General features: G+C 40.1%; 1 protein-coding gene across 1 annotated transcript in view; it reads right to left on the reverse strand.

The window, feature by feature from the left end:
• Nucleotides 1-7287, reverse strand: part of LOC135195029 (serine-rich adhesin for platelets-like) — a 155544-nt gene extending 148257 nt beyond the window's left edge. The window contains exons 1-3 of the mRNA XM_064221342.1: nt 6741-7287; nt 3071-3219; nt 2532-2735 (exon numbers count right to left, since the gene is read on the reverse strand). Coding sequence (XP_064077412.1) covers nt 2532-2735; nt 3071-3219; nt 6741-6802 — 415 coding nt within the window. The 5' untranslated portion in view covers nt 6803-7287. The remainder of the gene's footprint in view (nt 1-2531; nt 2736-3070; nt 3220-6740) is intronic.
• Between the last annotated feature and the right edge of the window lie 13131 nt (nt 7288-20418).

Raw genomic sequence — 20418 nt, forward strand, 5'->3', positions numbered from 1 at the left:
CAAGCTTCTTAAGATACTGGACATAAGCGTTCATTGACGTAGTCTACAAGTCTATTTCTTGTACGAGTCTGCGAATGAGGAAGGAGAGCTCTTCCGAACCTTGTCCTTATTCGCTTACGCAATATCAAGTTAATGAGATGTTTGTCAATGAGAACTAACCCATTAACGGTACAGAGAGATATTTTGTCAATGAGGGGAGACCCACTTACTTGACAAAACGATAGTATATTGTCAATGGGGGAAAGTCACTGAATTGACAAAACGTAATCCAGGAAGTCGAGCCTTTTATTTTTTCGATTCCCGTCTCAAACAAGGAAGGGACAAGAATCCTGTTAAAAGACTGGGCTTACGGTAGGTAGAACGACGATGCTCAATCGGCATGGAAGTCTCGACTAGAAACTAACAAAATCTATCATCTGAAAAACCCTTTTAGATGGTCTAAAAAAGCTTTAAATTTATTGGCAGTATGGCAAAGGAAGTCTTGTCTTGCGCTTTCCTGAAGAGCGTCCTTTTGATGAGTGCCTTTGCAAGAATCCTACTGAACGTTGCCGAAAATCCTGACGTTCAGGACGTCGAGCCTTTACATAACCCGTAACTGTCTTATCTCAAAGTCTTGACTGAGGTAGAGAAAACGAGATCTTCCCTTGAGCTTTCCTTAACTCCATCCACCTTTGCGAAAAGCAATATAATATTGACAGAGACCTCTTGAATTCACGAAACCCGAGGTCTTGCTGGGTTTTGAAGACGAATTTCTGTTCACTTTCTTGAGGCTCAAATCTTAAACAAGAGCTTGAAGAGTTCAACAGAAACGTTCTGGTGCGCGCTCGGCGTCCACTGGCGAGGACGCTCGGCGTCCTGGTGCGCGCTCGGCGTCCACTGACGAGGACGCTCGGCGTCCTGGTGCGCGCTCGGCGGCCACTGGCGAGGACGCTCGGCGTCCACTGGTGAGTGCGTCCATCCGAGCGTCCTGTTCAAGCCGATCGTCCAAATAAGCGTGCAGAAAAGCGTCACGCTCCTGACAGGCGTTCAAAAACAAGGCGAGAAGAAACTGCCTTCTTTTTTCCTATTTTCTTGGTGGAAAAGAAGTACACGTGATCAGGCAACTTTCGCCTTCTTACTTCTCACTGAAACACATAACGAGGGAGAAGGGACGTGAAGCGTCCTCTTCTATAAAGCTTCTTAGAGGGCGCGAGTCCTTCCGAGAGCTCCAACCCTTGTGCGGGGAGGACGCCTCGGAGGACGAGAAGCAATCCTTCAGGATTCGTGCATGTGCACGCACTTTGGCAGTCTGGGTATTTTCATCAGAAACTGCCGAAGGCACGCCAGATCGGTGGGGTTCCCTGTAACCCTCCTGCGGCTTTCGACATGCCCTCTCCCTTGGTTCTGGGAGTTCGACAGAGGTCTAGACCTAGAGGCGTTATAAGGCCGATCTGACGCACCCTCCACTACACAAGGGGCACTGTCACTGCACTTAGCCACTTCACTATTGCTCTCTAAAGCAAACACTTTCGATTCTAAGTTACGAATCGAAATAGTATAAGAGAAAGGGCAATAACCTCTACAGACACTGTTTTAGGGCCCGAAGGCAACATTACAGGGTTAGGCGTAACAAAAACAGAAGTAGAACTCTTCACAACAATGAAGGAGAGCGATCACCTCTCGCAGACATAGTCATAACCCTTAGGCCATACTACAGCGTTAGGCAAAATAAAGTCTACCGGAAGGTTAGCAGTATCACTACCCTGACTTTCGTAATTGAATTAATAGCGTACATACTAAACAAACTTTTTCCTTACGGAATTAGACACGTTTACTGATTAATTGCGTACATACGAATCATACTTTTTCCTTACGGAAATAGACATGTTTACTGATTAATTGCGCCCCCCAAGTGCGGAACTACCGAAGCTTTCGGTAGCCACACCCTATCTTTGCAGACAACACCCTCTGAAACTAGCCTGACTAGATTCAGATATCTTATGCAAAAATGAATCAAATTCAAATCAATTTAAGATAGCGTATGCCTAGCCACAAATCCAAGTAAATAAATTAAAAGACAATTAGGATACTTAGCGGCAAATGAAGTTTCCAAAATCCTAAGCCGGAGGTACTGAAAACAGGTGTTTTCAGTACCGGCGACAGAAAATTTATGAATAGAAAATGGGAATGGTTCCTGATACCCGCCTCCCAGCGGCGGGAATGGGTACTAACCACCTGGCCGCGACCACTGCGTGTGTCGGAAGTTTTTTTTTTTAAATTCTGTCGGACTTCAGAAAATACAGCTATATATATACCTGCCAGGTAAGTGTCATGCATAAAAATATTTGATTGACAAAGTCTATAACTTTGAAGAACAACAAATTATAAGTCAGGGGTCCCCCCCAACACAAACTTTGCGATTAACAGTAACCAAATTATTTTTAATCATAAATTCTTAAAGACAGCATGAACATAAAATTCAAACACAACAAAAATAATAAATGGGGCAATAAATCATTGCCATTGCACTTCTATTTCAATATCATACACACCATTTGAGTCTGCTTTCTTGCTGGCAGTGGCAGTTATGTTTGCAAGATCTGCTTTAGTTTCTTCTCTGCGTAGTTTGTTCAGAACACGGGCACTTGTGCGAAGTTGAGGGGTTGGTCTGGATTGTGGGACAATGGGAGCAGCAGGTAAAGGCACATTTGGGAGTGACTGTGAGATACTCAAAGGAACTGTTTCACCTGATGAACCTGTGAAATTAAATAAGAGACATAATGCACTGAATACAGTAGCATATTATGGCTAATGGCCGAGTAACATGGAGTAAAAGTTTATTCAACATAAAATAACATGAAGTACAAAATTGCATGCCAAGTAGAATAAATGACCAGAAACCAGAGAAAATACTTCTCTGTCAAGAAGTTTTTATTTTATTTTATGGCAATGATACTATAGCTGTCATTTTCAATGTTACCAGTTTACTATATTTGAAGCAACTGCAATATGCCAAAAGATATAAGGAACAGTCATTCTCAAACTAAAATTGTATACTAATTTCAAGACTTTAAGATACAATTACTCTAACCTGATGAATTTAAGGAGGTCTGTGAGGTTGGAGGCATTGTGAGGTTTTGAAGAGAGCTGGAGTGTTCTACCCCATTGTCTTGTCTTTCAGCTCTTAAGGGATGGTCAATAACCTTTGAACGTTTGGCTTCAGAAATCAGGCCAGCATCGCTGAAAAAAAATTTTTTTTAGACCAGACTTAATTAAGAACAGAAAAATTAAAACCCAATCCTGAATTTGTACTTCCAATAATTCAAGCTTTCAGGTCACTACTTCACACTCCACAGCTACCTAGTATACTACAGTTCTATTTTACATCACTTTCCCATACTCTTCTTACAACCCGATTATGGCAGAGAAAACTAGAGAGATTTTGTAATGGTTCATGACCAAATGCTGAGATGCATGGTCAGAGTTTGTTGGGAAGATCGACATACATAATCTGGAAATTTAATTAGACCTGTGGTCCACAGGCCAGAAAACAGACTGGCTATGTTATGTGACAGGGCATACAGGAGTCCATAAAGTATCATACATACAGAAGTAGTAAGGCTGTGACAAGTGGGAAACATCAGAATACCTAGAAAAAAATGAAACAAACAAAGGCAAAGATATACTAGAGTTAAGAGCAACTCATTAGCCGTCTAAGAAATAGAAAACCTGGCATCAAAACATTAATAACAATGCCATTTCCACTAACATTTCACTGGCCAACATAAAACATTAATAACAATGCCATTTCCACTAACATTTCACTGGCCAACATAAATAAAGAGAGTTAGAGTCTGAAGGGGAATCTGTCACCTTAAAGATCTCCTAAAACAAATTATGAAATAGGCCATTGGAAAGCTCATTAAAAACAGCAACCACGACAAGGGATCAGGGCAAGAAGAATTTCTGCCAAATCTTGCCGAACTACTGATTCTTTTTAAATATGTTTCTAACATATTGCTGTTCAACAACAAATGTGAGCAGCCATATTAATGTGTCTCAAGAATTCTTCTCAAGGAGAATTATATAAGTTATGGGAGTAATGCAAGTTCTGTGACAAAAATTCTGCTAAAGACAGTAACTTAAATACAAAAGGATCTGTATATATTATTTGTGTGTTTTATAATAACAAAAAGCCTGTGAATATGTTGAAAAGAATAGCGGAGGAATGAAACGTTACTGATTAAAAAATCTTTATAGGAATTAAAAGAGAGCCATAAACAATGAAAATGAACAGAGCAGTGGCAGTGACATGGGCAAGAAAAGCCCTTATGATGTCCCCCAAATTATTTTCACTGTAAATTTACGTATATCTTAGTTTAACCAGATGACTGAGCTGATTAACAGCTCTCCTACTCGTGGCCCAAAAGGCTCAGGTATTTTTATTTGGCTAAGAACCAACTGGTTACTTACGAACGGGACCTACAGCTTATTGTGGGATCCAAACCACACTACATCAAGAAATGAATTTCTAATCACCAAAAATAAATCCCTCTAATTCTGCATTGGCAGAGCGGGGATCAAACTCGGGCTACCAAATCGGTAGGCGAGCACATAACCCACCTGTCCAATGAGGAAGGATGAAGCAGCAAATGTGGGTAGTACATTAACATTAGATATACTGACAATGCTATACTGACTGCTGATTCAAGAGGTAAAAATGCAAACAATTAAAACAGAGAGAGAGAGAGAGGAAAAAAAAAAAAAGACTAAATATCACTGTAACAAAGACAGAATGTATTGCAATAAGAGGAAAAGAACATGTTAGTTGAGTTATATGTAGTGAAAGAATTAAAACAACGCACCGACTAAGTCATGCTGGTATCTGATTAGCATTCAATATTTTGTGAATCAAAATTCAGGAAGCAAAGAAAATGTTCATTAAAATCAAATGTTATTAAAAATTTATCATTCCATACAAAAAATGGTGGTGGGAAAATATATACCATAGCAAAATGGCAGTGGAAAAATATATCTCATTAATTTTATAACATGGGTATGATACATGGACCATTAGCAAGGTGATGGAAATGATACTCAAAATATGCATACAGAGCATAAAAGAGAGGTTTGTGTACATCATATAGGAATATGGATTATAAAGTTTAGGTGAAAGGCCAAGAGCAGGAACCCATGAGGTAATTAAGCACTGTAAGGGAAATTGAAAGTAAAAAGGTTTTAAAGGTGAAACATGAGAAAAACCTCACAATTGTACAATGAAATCATTGTTAGGAATGGGAGGAAAGAACAATGAAAGAAAGAGAAGATGAACAGGGGTAGAGTAAAAGGAATATACCGAGTTACAATGTGGATTATTTTTTTTAAACCGACATAAAATGGGAAATGTTAAAAACAATAAAAAGTGGACAACCTCCAATTTCTGGGGCATGTGTAAAGTTGGGAGGATGGGGGAGGATTTATATTTAGCAGGAAAAATTAAGTATATACAGAAAGAGGTGCACCTCTTTCTGTACTTTTAATTGTTCATCCCAGGATAACCCCTAAAAGTAAATCATTTGTATGAGAACTTATCAGTTTATCCAATCTAATCGTGCACTAGCCAGCAATGGCTATACCTAGTGCCATTCACAATCTCAGCTGGTCATTTCCTCTAAGAGGAAGAGTATATAGATGGCATAATAAATAAATGGAAAAAAGATAAAGACCCACAAGTCATTCAGATGGTGAAAAATAGCAAAAGATTAAAAGTCCAAGAAAGCTAACATCTTGAGAGATAACTAGCTATCCTAACACACGGAATTAGTATAATCTATCAAGTCACTTGACTACTAGGCTACTAGCAATATGAATGGTTAAGTCTTTGCTTACCAATCAGCACTAAGCTTGAGGAGATTCTGGAACAACCTGGCTATTCTCATGCAATACCCAGTATAGGTAACCTACTACTACACTAGGTATGGCATGCTTATATAAATAAAACAGCAATTCCACAAGAATTAATACCTCAAATAAGAACAATGTACCTAACAGAGGCCTATATCTCTTACAGTATATAATGATGGCTTACACCATTAGGGAGCAATGACCTCTTATTGTTAATAGGATGGCATGACCTAGGCTGAGGGCAAACATGTCTGTGGGATACCATTATAATTAACTAATTTTGTTTATTCTACAATTAAAATCAACAGTACAATTGATAAAAGGTATAAAAGCATTAATTCCACACAAAAACTACTATTAATATCAGCTGTCAGAATGTTACAGGTATAACTACGGGGGTATCCCACCTAACCTGAGCCTGGGTTAAGCAATAAGGGAATGATGGAAAAGTCGAGAATAATGAATTTTTACAGGAAAAGAAACTAATTTCACAAAATGACGTGAATCCTGTAACATCATAACACATACCCTAACTGAATTTCCTGTCAGTGAATAAATACCCAGTACCCAATTTGAAGGAATTAAAAAGCAAACACCAATTCAGAATTGGGGTAGCCATGTTGGATAAGGGTCCGGAGAGAGAAAATAAGGGAGATTTCCCTTCATAAAGCTTAAATTGCGTCCTTTCGGTGATAAAGAAGTGTGTAGTACGTCTATGCTTATATATTATACAAGAGAAAGCAAATACTGTCACTATAAACTAATCTAAACTGGATTTTAGAATTGCGATTTTTACAACGACAATGAACGACTAAACAAAGATGGCGGTCGCTACTTTTTTGTCTTCATTTTTATACCTTGTTTGATTGACATTTTCGCTGTTATCCTTGACACTGAGAGTCCGTTTCCGCTTGACCATCTTCCTGAGCGTTATTGCAGCCTACATGGTGAACCTACACAGGCCTACACCTCAGCAATCAGTCATTTTTCTACAAATCTTCCAGTCCGGTCATTCGCCCCGACCACCACCACCAAGTTTTCCTTCACTTTTATTTTACACTTCATATGTCAGCAGTCGTTAGTTAATGTACTGTCAGCATGGGCACTACTTTCTTCGGTTACTATTCACAAATTCACAAGTTTATCTGAAGGTGTATTCAGTTTTTGTAAGGCAATAAAGAACACCACTTCATCGTTTGTTGTCAATTGCTTGAACTCGAGCACTCTACGTAGGTCCTTCTTGCATGGAAAAGTCAATTGTCCTTTACTATTTCAGATCTGATTCCTGAGGGGCTATTGGTAATTTTTATTTAAAAGGGTCACATATCTTGCAAAAATTGTATCGATACTAATTGTTAATGACGGTAAATGTCTACAAGTTCGTAATGCAATATCGTCTGTTTGTTGTGTCCTAATACCCGCTCAGTGACGTTTACCGTGTCCGATTACGCTTATTTGTTTACATCTATAACTCTTTGATGTTAAAGTTAATCATTACCTGTTTGATTAAAACAATGCTAAGAAATTATTCCAGATATTAATAGATATTTATTTAATGAAGTAAAAAAGTTTCTGTACTATCTTAAATGTCTTCATAAGAAGCAACACTCTGAGGAAGAGAAACTCTCGAACACATCCCGCCAAAAAAAGAACACCCCCTCGAAGTTCTTGTCAATTATTATTCTGGAACCTTTCTTTTCAGTGTACGTAAACGGGGATTTCTATTTAGGTATGATGAAACCTTCAATGATGAATTACGGTATATTACAGCGCATCTAATTTATTAGAATCGTCGTGAATTTGGTTTCAGTTGTGTTAGCGAAACCTATATTTCTATCACAGGCACGCAGGCGTGGTAATAGTACATCCTCACTTTGTTACACGGTTCATATATTTAGTATAACAAGAGAAATTGTCACCAAATCGAAAAAAAAAAAATCCTCGTTTATCTATCTGGACTACTTGAAAGAAAGTGAAACTTTATAAAGAGCCTTTTTGTAAATTAAAGAAGAAACTTTTCTTGAATATTAATGAAATGTTGAAAGTTATTAATAACAGAATTGTTGAGTTAGGCGTTTCATATTCTCTGAAAAGGGGGGCTACAATTTTTAACCACTTGAAAAGATGTAATTGATTTTTATTTCGTAGTCCATAAAAACCCGACCAGAATTTATCTCTCATTTCCAAAATGTTGGATTGTGGATGAGCTGAGCAACTAGTTATTCGGAAGTTAGCGCCTAACTTCGCTGGATAGTCAGCGTGTAAGAAACCGCATGCTATTGATGCTGTTGCATGCTGAGTTGTCAATGATCTCTTAAACTTATTGATCAGAGCAGATGCGGTAAGCAAGTTTTTCTTGATCTTAGTGTTGCTTTTGTTACGGTCCTTCAAGAACTACTCCTAAATTAATTTGGTCAATTGCGGGAAAGTTGATGTTTGGAAATTCTTATCTTATTAATATATGAATGACATAGAAGAGAAATGTCTGATTATCTTAAGAATCACAAAAGAAAGTGTGTTAGGTCTTGTCCTGTTCCGTATACACAATTGCTTTGTCAAATGCACTACAAAAGTATGGAATCCGATTAAAGCCATTGGCTGATTACAACCAATTTTTTTCCCATCAGCGGTACTAAAAATATACCTGATAAAATTAACAATTTTCTGGCGATTATTAAGAAAGTTACTAAGGTAAGTCAAGTAAAACTAAATAAAAAAAATAAGACTGTTTATATTGGCTGTATATGAAAACTTATTAGCCTCACTGTCATTCAGGTAGATATTAACAGAAATTTGGTCCAGACATCTGAAGAATTCAATGTTTCAGGGGTGCTACTCTACTGCAATCTGGAGGGTTTTTATTTTTCTTCTTCTTTTTAAACAGTTTGGATTTCTTTTTTTTTCTTTCTTTTTTTTTGCTTGACTTTCCTTATAAGCCTTGGTGTTTCGATAGCTTTATTGATTGGCTCAATGACACTTCCTTGGAGCCCTCCCATTGACTAATCTGTGAGAGAAAAAGAAAAATTACTGAATTACGAGAGATCTACCACCGGAGACATCAATTCACGCAGAAAATTAGATGAATATGGACTACAAGGCCGCAAGATATATCAAAGAGAACAGGTGTCTTAGAGAGAGAGAGAGAGAGAGATAAGTTAAAGACATTTCCGAAAACAGTTATTACTTGAAAGAAAAAGTTATTCCAGGAAACTCCAAACTGTAGCTGACGTGTAAATGTGGCCCACCAGATCACCAGAAGGCCTCCAGAGATAAACCTGGTCAAATTCTAACCTTCAAAGATAATATGACCTGGACATGAGCTAAACAAAATGGGTGGAATGGGACCGTTGTGAACAGTGAGGGAGAATATGTCTCACTCTCTCCGGCAGCAACCTGATATGAAAATGCCTCGATGCGTTCTTGTTTTCCTCAACCATTTACCAGAAGCTTAAAAGCCATTTACACCAAGGATAAAATTGTTCGCAAAATTCAAATATCGCTGAACTTGTGCGTAGATGAAAAGAACATTGGCATCTTAGAAGTCAGGTTCATGACGCTCACGACATTGGTGATTCCTGACACGTATAGGCAGGCTTATTCATGTGAGTTTTGCCTCTCGGTCGTTTCTTATTTTTGCTCTCATTTTATCTTGATATTGATCTGATTCCAAGTTAGCTTTTGGTGCAATTAGTCTGATTTTCTTATGGTTTTTGCATTCAATTGTTTTATTTTATTGCTGGAATAAGAACCCAATTTCAATTTTTTTCTAAGGTTTACAGTGATTTCTATTTCGTTGAGGCGCTAAACGAGTTGTCCTCTATAAATACTACGTGCTCATCTGTCCCCGTTCCGTTTTACTCTACTTTATTTCTATATTTCTTTATAATCGTATTTCTTTGGTATTTTCTCATGGGTTTGTGATCCTCTATGTAGAATTAATGTAAATTTTCTGTATTCGATGCGCCTCTGCTCTTGTTGCCGTAAGTAGGTATAGAATCCTAGATTATACGTACAGACACGCAACTTTCAAGACATTCTTTGTTTTCGTCGGTATTCTGAGGGATATAATTCAATAATATTCTTTTGCTGGTATTCTGTCAACCATATTTCTGTCCAAGCTGATGTCTAAGGGCCCCCATCCATGCTCAATCCGGTCTTAAGATTTGTAGAAAAGTGGGCGGAGCGTTGGACGTCGGTACGTGAATGTGGTTGTTTTTAGTTGGTTGTTCTACAGCTGAAATACATACTATCCGTCAGTGAAAATGGAGGTTTCTTCGACACATACCTTTATATTACCTGTAGTTATTATTTCAGCAATAGTGTCGTCTGCGATTAGTGACTTTAGATACTATAGCAGAAGTATGGATTGTTAAGTCGTTTATGACTGACTGGATAGCTCCTCGTCGGACGAGTGGGTTACGTGCTCGCCCACCGACTTGTATAGTCCCTAGTTCGATTCCCTGTTCTGCCAACGTGGAATCAGAGGAATTTGTTTCTGGCGAGTAGAAGTTCATTTCTCGATATATGTATTGTGGTTCGGATCCCACAATGAGCTGTAGGTCCCGTTTCTAGGTAATCTAGTCGGTTCTTAGCCATATTAAAATAACTAATCCTTCGGCCCAGTACCAGGAGAGCTGTTAAAACTAAAATATACTTTGGACTGACTGGAATGTTTTATAGAAGTCACACCCATGCTTCTGGAATGTGAAATTCAAATGTTATTCCGACAGCAATGGGGAAAATATCGCTTGCGATATATTACTAAACAAGCTAAAGGATAGATATCAAGATGCTACACGGGGAACTGCCACCAAGAAAATGAACAAATATTTGAAGTGTAAATTCCGGGATGACATTCCGAAGCCTCTGAGGAGATATTATCACTACGCTGAACTTTGGGTTCTTTTAAGATCTCCCCGTCTCTAAATATCATATTGTGGCGGTTAGTCTTAAGGCCGCTGGACATAAAAGTAGATTGGCTCATATAGGTGTCCAAATTCTTGATATAAGGTACCTACTGCAAGCAGTTCCCTAAATTAATATAGACTCACCCATTCTCAAAAAATTATACCAAACACCTGGATGACATTTGAATTCATTTATGAGAGATGCGTGAGAAAACAAATTTCTTTCAAGCAACCAGTCTTTTATCCAATATCTCTTTCTATTCTTAGCACTGTTCTTACTTTTGACGCAAACTATAGCACAAATTGCCATAGTTTCAAGTTCGCTGTTGGAGAATACCTATCTCGGCCATCAGTCTACCGCGTCCAAGAAGCAAATGAGCAATTTACAGTCACATACCGGGTCGGAACGTCAGTGTTCGTGTCATTTCTTTCGACGCTCCTCCCCTTTCGACATGTATGGGACAAGTTTCCGCCACTAACGTTCAGTTGTGCCTTGCGCAGGCATAACTGAACGTTAGTGGCGGACCTTACAGCTACGTCATCATTATCTGTTTATGCATGAAGTAAAATTTACATTTTTTGTTTTGTCTGTTGCTACAATGAGCAAAACAATGATACTCTCTGTTTTCCTAAAAAAAAAAAAAGCAACGTTTCTTCCTCTGTTTTATGCTATTAGTTATAAATTCTATCTGTATTGCTCCTTCTGAATTAATTTAATATTTTTTTCGGAAAAATATCTCATCTTCGTCTGGTGCTATTGTCAGTTTACTATAGCACTCTCGGGGTAGGTCTTACATCCATTAGACTTATGGTTTCAGCATTAACGCATTTTTTACATAGCTTATAATCTTGAGCAATACACTAATTCATTATGTCTTGGAATATCGCACCACAAAACTAGATGTTCTTTTTAAATGTTGCTTAACAAAAGATCATCGGAGTAGATTAATGATTAAATTAATTAAATAATATGTCAGTCACCTTCCTTTACATGTCGGACAAACCTACGAGATTTTCGGCACATAGTATTTGATCGTGCAACTTGACAGGATTAGAAATGAACTTTAACTTTAACATAACGTGTGAATAAAATCTTTCAAGATAACCTTTCGCCATCCCAACAAACTGTCAGATTCTGGTTACATATCCTGCTTGAAAAGAAAATAATGATCTTGTTTAAATGTTTTCTTAAGCACAGGTGAAAATGTCTAGCAAAACCTAATTGTCAAATTAATGTTATTTAACTGATAATGTGGAGTAAATATCACGCATTCTTTAGCAATTATTCACCATTCTCTGTAGATAAGTAAAGTATAAATCTTTCGCACGTAAACACTCAAAGCGAAAAGTTTGCTGTTTGGAGATGCGTGGCATAATTTGGACGACTCGGAGTCGGGTGCTCTTCTTTAGTTCTTGACTCTGGACAAACCTAAAGACGAGAGTTTCAGTTCCCCGAAACACAGATGACGTTTAATGTGAGGTGTTACAGGTAACCTTTGAATGTTCCATCAGCAGTTACTGCAATAAAATTAAACAAAATCGTCCAATGTAATTCTTTCTGGCATAATTAAGACCGTCTATAACAATTACAGTTATAGTCCATTCCTGGATCATTGTTGTTCACTCCACGCAGCGAATTTACTGGTTCAAGATCTTACAGATAAGTACAAAGCTCGTTTTGCTTACGTTTTTTAATTACTTCAGAAGTGTAACCGAATTATTTACTTATACCTACTTAGACCACTATGTTTCGCAATTATTGCGCTCAGTTCTGGCAGCATCTTGCCTTGAGTAAATGAATTTATTGTTTGCACGTGTTCCTGTGTTAGTGCGTACCTTTGTGAAGTTTTTAGTTTAATTTTTACTCATTCGTCATCACATCGAATGAACTATTCGGTTCCAGAGCTAAGCCTTATACATAGAACTGCCTTTTTATTTTTAATCCAATCCTTCGGCCCAGCCCTATGAGAACTGAAAGTCAGCTCAGTGGTCTGCTTAAACTACTTTAATATTAATTAAATTCTACAGGAAAATAGAACTGAGTATCATCAGCATACAGTTTATACTTAACCTTGTTCTTAATTAGAATTCTAGATAGTTCAATTATGTAATTGTCAAATAGCAGTGTACCCAGAACGCTGGCTTGGGGCACTCCTTTCGTTAGGTCTTTCCTTTTTTATTTCACATTTGATATAATCACTGTAACCTTCCTGTTTTCCAAGTAGTTTTTATATCAGTTGTGTCTATCATCTTCGATGCTTACTACTCCCAGGTCTTCAAGCAGCAGATTGAAGTCAACTGTGTCTAATGCTGCACTTATTAGGTCGAGAATAACCAGGATGCCACAATTTCCATATGCTATATTTTTTACCATATCATTTATAATTGCACACATGTGGACTGTGTATAATGTTGAGTTGTTTCAAATGTTTTCACGTTTGTTGATTGATTATGAAATTTAGGTCTTGATCCACGTTTGTTCGCGAACTACCACTTCTATGTATGAGTTTTGACAAGTACGATAGGTTCGATATTGGTCTATAGAAGCTTATATTTTCTTTAATGCCCTTTCCTTTATAGCCCGGCTTTATACAAGCAAGCTTTACGCTGTTTGTTGAAGATTAAGCCATCCTTGTGCTGGCACGGGCTCTTGCTCCTGGAGCAGTCCGTAAAGTTTGGGAAGGATGCCTGTACTAAACTTATTTTGACAATATCAAAATATTACTCCCCCAACTGATTAAAGTTTTTTTTGTCTATTTTAAATCGCTCATGGGAAACACGTCATTTTCACAGTATAGGTGTTTTTTGCTTTTCTCTTTGAATTCGCAATTTATTATTATTATTATTATTATTATTATTATTATTATTATTATTCTTATTAAAAGTAATGGCTACTTCAGCAGCATTACACTTGTAGAGATTCTTCTTTATTTTCCGAATAGCGGCTTTTTCCGTGCTACTTAGACAGGCTAGTAGAGCGCCTATGGAGGTCATGATCAAATACAGAGTCAAAATTGGTGTATATATTTGAATTTTACAGATAAACTATGATACCATAGTTATCAAAGTCATTAACGATATATATATATATATATATATATATATATATATATATATATATATATATATATATATATATATATATATACATATATATATATATATATATATATAATATATATATATATATATATATATATATATATATATATATATATGTGTGTGTGTTTTTTTGTCTCTCTCTCTCTCTCTCTCTCTCTCGTCTCTCTCGTCTCTCTCTCTCTCTCATCCTCTCTCTCTTTCTTGAAGCAAGCGAGCTTTCGTCTGGAGCTGCCAGACATCCTCGGGCTGGGAAGCTGAGGGTGGACTGATCTTGGAGCGGTTGTTGTTGTTGTATTAAGCCAACACTTCTTGTTGGCACGGGCCTTTCCCTTTCCCTTGTTCGGCCCGTAAGTGATCTGAAAAGATTCTTTAGGTACATGGTTAGTTTTTTGAAATTGGAAATATCTTTAGTTGTAGAGATAGGAGTGGACAGGGGAAGGATGATGGTGTCAGTAAGAGAGGGCCATCATGTCATATTATAGAAGAGGTTTTGAATGAGTGTAAGGCTTTCGAAAATCGGAGAAGCGGTGCAGGTGGGGTTGTCCAACCCTTTACTCCCTTGGGTCCCTGCGGGAGGATTTTAGTTGTAGGTAAAGTTTTTTAAAAGAATGATAGTGGATGATGTGGATAGAGCCTTACAATGAGGGGATGTGATGAGGGTGATTGATTTCACTTATTAGTTTGATTACCTTGGTGGAGGTAGGTTGTAGAACACCTGGGCATGCTCTTCTAAGTTTTCAATGATTGTCTTTGTGACTGTGGCAGCTGCATGCTCAGCATCTTGTGCAGGTACTGCATTTTGTGCTGCACCTCTTAGCTGTGCTGTTTCTCTGCATTCCAGCAGGTAGTGAAGGAGTGGTTGCTGTGTTTCTTCTTGACAGTGTTCACATGGTCTGACACTGTTTTCCACAATTTCCCAGCAGGCTTTATATCCTAGCCTGAGTCTGTGGATGATCACAGCAAGTTTTCTTGGTGTGTGCCTGTCTATGGGAGGAGGCACTAGACCAGTCGATTTCTTATACCATCTGGCAGACGTGAGTTCTTTTCTACCCAATCACGATGGTCTTTTAGCAATTTTTCTTTGCAGAGTGGTTTCATTGCATTCTTGACTTGTTTGCAGTGAAAGGTTGATAATGTGTACTTGTGCACTCTGTCAATGTGTTTTGTACTTTTGGCTAGCTCATCAGCCCTCTCATTGCCTGGAATTCCTATGTGACTGGGTATCCAGTTTAAGGTGACAGGTCTTCCTCTTTCGCTGTGCTGGTGTAGCAGTGTTTTAATTCCAGCCAGCAGTGCCTTATTTTCTTTAATTTTCTGTTGTTGCAGGGCTTGCATTGAGGACTTTGAGTCTGTGTGGATGATTACAGGCCCTACTTCATTCTCCAGTGAGTACAGCAGTGCCTGTCTTATTGCTGTTAACTCTGTCTGCATAGTGGAGGCGTGGTTGGAGGTCCTCCAGCAGGCTGTGAAGTTTCTTGAATATACTGCAGCTCCCGTAGTTTGATTCTCAGGATCTACAGTGCATCATAGGCTGCCGCCCTTAGCTCTTCTCCTGTGCAGTCCTCTTTTGCTCTTGGCAGGCTTGTGTATTTGTATATTGTAGTGTCCTTCTTCCAGGGGTGGTAGTTGTTGTGTGCCCTGTGTTGTGTCTGGACCTAGTTGCAGCAGTGTTTCTGCCATGCCTAGACTCTTGATGTTGTCACTTTGGTCCTTACCATAGGAACTCGAAGTTTGAATCTCTGGGTGTTTAGCAAGTTCCTCTCTTGCTCTTTTCTTAGAGATGGAGTCTCTTTCTGAGAGGAACATCTTGGCCATTGTGCTTGCATTTCGCTGTGCAATCCTATCCTCTAGTTTTGGCAGGTTAGTTTCAAGCCTGAGGTTGCACAGCCTTGTCCATGTAGGTGCTCCTAGCATGAGTCTCATTGCATTGTTTTGAATGACCTCCAGTGATTCTTTCTGAGCCTCTGTCAGCCTTATCAGAGTGGGGGCAGCATAGTCCACCAATGTTCTGGTGCAGGCTAGGTAGTACTTCCTTTGTATGTGTTCATTTGCTCCTTCCTTCAGGATGACATGTATCTCATGGCAGCAAGTCTTGCATTTGCTCTTTCTCTCAAGTACTTGATTTCTTCCTTGAAAGTTAGCTGCTGATCTATGACAACTCCTAGGTACATGTAGCTGTCTACCCATTCTATGGGCTCAGCTCCTATTGTTAGTGGTTGCAGCGGTCTGTGGGCTTTTATTGTCATGGCCTTTGTTTTATTTATGCTTATTTTTAGGCCTAGCTCATTTGATTTATTGTTGATGTCATTGAGTGCCCTTTGCATTCTGGGTACTCTAACAGCTCCTCTTGCTACCACACACACATCATCGGCATAGATGAAGATTTCTACGCCTTCTGGAAGCTGCAGGGAGGCTATATTCTCCATTAGTATATAGAATAGAAATGGACTCAGAATTCCTCCCTGAGGGGTGCTTGGAGCAGTGTCCGTCCTCGTTTATATTTGGAGTTGACAGCAGGGGGTCTGCCCCATGCTGATCTACTATTGGCTGGTGGCGGTAGGTCTTCGTTTTCATTGGTGGCTTGAACCGGGTCTCAAGCCACTTTCCACGCGTTGATGGTTGCGATACTGTAACTCTGTAAGTCCTGCAGCCGCCTAGACCTCCTTAGCGGCGCGGTTACGTCGATGGGCGTTTCGCTATGCTGCAGGACATCACGGCTAACTTGATTATGGTTGGCTGCAGGAGTATCTCGTTCGGGGGCGTTGTCTTCCGTAGAGTTGTCGTGCTCGGTGGTGTCATTGTTGGTGGCAGGTCTTCTCATACTCGTAGGGAGGAGAAATTCTTCCTGCGTCACCGAGCACGACAACTCCACGGAAGACAACGCCCCCGAACGAGATACTCCTGCAGCCAACCATGACGTAACCGCGCCGCTAAGGAGGTCTAGGCGGCTGCAGGACTTACAGTATCGCAACCATCAACGCGTGGAAAGTGGCTTGAGACCCGGTTCAAGCCACCAATGAAAACGAAGACCTACCGCCACCAGCCAATAGTAGATCAGCATGGGGCAGACCCCCTGCTGTCAACTCCAAATATAAACGATAAGGCTACAGAAAATTGACACTCTAAAAGGAATCGCACCTCGGAGCCTCCCTGGACACACACACACACAGAACACCAGACCACAACAGACAACAGCAGCTCCCACTACCCAGCAGGGATCAAGATCCTTTGCTGCTGCAGTTAGGGGGTCGCAACAAGCCCCCAAAAACACACAGACACACCCCCAGCATAAGACACAGTCCTATGCTGCTGCAGCTGGAGGGCCTAGACCCAACAGAACTCAAAATCAGCCTCAACCTCAGAAAAAGGAACACAAAACACTCCCCAAACCACACCCAGACCAACACACGCCAACGAAACAAATAACAAATACTAGAAGAAAAATCAGTTTCTCAGAATCGGCCAAGCCGACAAACACATACATCTTAACCTCTCCTGTTCCCGAAACCCGACCTATCCTCCTCACTCCAAATCCTAAAACTAGCTCCACTGTTCCTGGCTCCCCAAAGCCATATAACCCAGTCTCCCCTCCTCCTCCTACCCCACAAATCAACAGGTTTGAAGTTTGCCCAGAACTAAAACAAGACAATTACATCGCACAGACTCAAGACCTCACAAATCTATTGGTGCAAATGCTATTCAAGCTTGCAGAACTAACAGGATCAAACTTCTCAGAGGAAATAGCTAAAGAAGTGGTGGACAAGTGCATAAGAACGTCCAGAGGACTCTTTGCATCACCATGCCTACTCTAACAGTGCAAATGGCACTACAAATACACCCGGTGTCAGTTTCATCCCAAGTAAAAGTACCAGGTACATCTCCAGTGCCAGTGCCAACCTCAGAGTTGGTAGTCAAGGCACATCAAGTGCAAATGACGAGTTAGGAAACAACAACAACACAAATGACTGCAGAGACACAGACACTATAAAAATCCTCCAGTGGAACATACTAAGTGCAAACAATAAATACGCATTTCTGCAAGCGCACACACAAACAAATAACTATGACATCATAATGTTACAAGAAACACTTGTAAGGGAAAACGCCAAATTCTCATTTAAAGGGTACAAAGTGTACAAAACACCATACACAGACGCTAAAAGAGGACTAATCACCCTGGTCAAAAACACAATCCCCTCAAAGAAGGTAGACAACATCCCTCGCGGAGATGATGTAGAATCACTCAGCGTAAAACTCACACTTGCAAACACAACACTGACAGTACACAACATATACAGGGCTCGGGACAACACATTTGAAGGGGAAGCACTCTTCAGTGCAGCGACACAGGAAAACACACTAATTGGGGGAGACTTCAACGCACATCACCCAAGCCTGAACTCTACACAACAAACAAACACACCTCCCAGAGGTGTGTCTATTAAACAGTGAAGAGCCAACTCACCTAAAAGGAGGAAGACTAGATCTTACCTTCACAAACTCTGCCCTAAAGGAGCAAGCAACATGGAAGCTGCACGAGACCCTCACAAACGACTAAATAGCCATTGACATTGGCCTACGGCTCAAAAAGCTGCCCCCCATACCACCGCCACCAGAGAGAGGGAACCCCAAGTTTGCAAACTGGGCTACATTCGAAGCCATAATGACGAGATGGGCGAGGGACTACCTTGAAAACCCTGCAAACGACATAGAACTCTTCTATGAAGAGTTCATCAGTAAACTCAGAGAGGCAGCAAACATGTCCATGCCAAAGATCAAACAATCCAAGATCGATCACAAAGATGCATGGTACTACTGTGAAAGGGTCAAAGAACTCAATGCCAGAGTCAACAGAGTCAGGAAACTCTTCAGACGGGAACCATCTGACGAGATGCACAGACTTCTCAGAGAGGTAATAGCCCACGTAACTGAAGAGACAAAAGAATCAAACAACAGGCATGGTATGATTGGTGTGCAAACATCAGCAGACAAACTCCAGTAACCCAGATCTGGAGATTCCTTGCAAAAATTGCAGGGAAAGGAAGAACAGCGCAAAGCATCCATCCCAACCCACAAGAAGAAGCTGACAATATAGCAAGAAACTTCGCAGAAAGGACAAAATCCCACAACCTTCCCCAAACAACACGGGAAAAAATAAATTAAATTTCCCTGGCAAGGTGGAGGGAAATCAATACTGCCTGCAACACACCTGATGACACAGACACACCCTTCACTATGGAAGAACTAAACAGTGCACTCAGCAAGGGGAAAAGAGACACAGCCCCTGGAGCAGATGCAATCACTTACAGCATGCTGAGACACCATGGGGAGACCCTGCCAAACAGGTATATCTACTCCTGGTAAACAGGACATATGCAGAGCACACCAGGCCAAAGAAATGGCAACAGCAAGACACACAACCAATACCTAAGCCAAAAGAGGAAGGCGCATATAGGCCGATATCCCTCATTAGCTGCACTGAAAAGGTTGCAGAAAGAATGGTTCTAAACAGACTACTGTGGAAAGCAGGGCCCCTACACCATAGGCTCTATGCCTATAGGGAAGGAGTAGGCACCCATGAGTGCCTCACAGATGTGCTAAGGGCCATAAATGGCAGAAAATCCATAGTGGTCTTCTTAGATCTAGAAAAAGTATATGAATTGGCCAATGCAGCAACCATCCTCTCCTCCCTAGTCCGAAAGAGGATCAAAGGCAACCTGCTTACATGGACAAAAGGATACATGCAAGACAGAGAAGCAAGAGTAGTGTTCCAAGGCAGAATGTCAGAATACTACTCTCTTGAAAACGGCACTCCACAGGGGGGGGGGGCATTCTAAGCCCCTTCTTATTCAATGTCCTTATGGAAAATGTAGCCTGTCTCGAGCTACCACAAGGAGTAGAGGTCTTCATATATGCTGACGATGTTTGCATCGTCAGCTCCGGCCCTCAAAGACAGCTCCAAAAGATGCAAGAAGCCTTGCAAAAACTTGAGGACAAGTGCACACAACTGGGACTCAAAATCAACAGAAATAAGACAAAAGCCATGGCAATAAAACATGATCAAAATCCACCCAACCTTCTACTGAAAGGAGACGTCATAGACTGGGTGGATAGCTACACATATCTGGGAGTCTGCATTGCAGATTCACTATCTCCTGAGAAGGAAATACAGCTCCTCCAAGCCAAAACAAAAATAGGGCTTAATGCCCTAAAGAAAATCACATCATTGCAAGAAGGTGCGACATACCATCTGCTCAGGAGGTTCTACATACAAACCATCAGAGCACAAGTAGAATACGCAGCAGCAGTCCTGACAAATCTCAGAAAGGATCAACAGCAGAGGCTGGAAGTCATCCAAAATAATACAATGAGACTTATACTTGGAGCCCCAATGTGGACAAGAATTTGTCTCTTGAGGGCAGAGACACAACTGCAGTCTCTCAAGCACAGGATAGGCCAAAGAAATATTGCCATTCTGTGCAAAACCATCAGAAACGACAGAAATGGACCACACAAAAACAAAATG

This window comes from Macrobrachium nipponense, chromosome 15 (assembly GCF_015104395.2).
Source record: "Macrobrachium nipponense isolate FS-2020 chromosome 15, ASM1510439v2, whole genome shotgun sequence".
NCBI classification, from domain to species: domain Eukaryota; kingdom Metazoa; phylum Arthropoda; class Malacostraca; order Decapoda; family Palaemonidae; genus Macrobrachium; species Macrobrachium nipponense.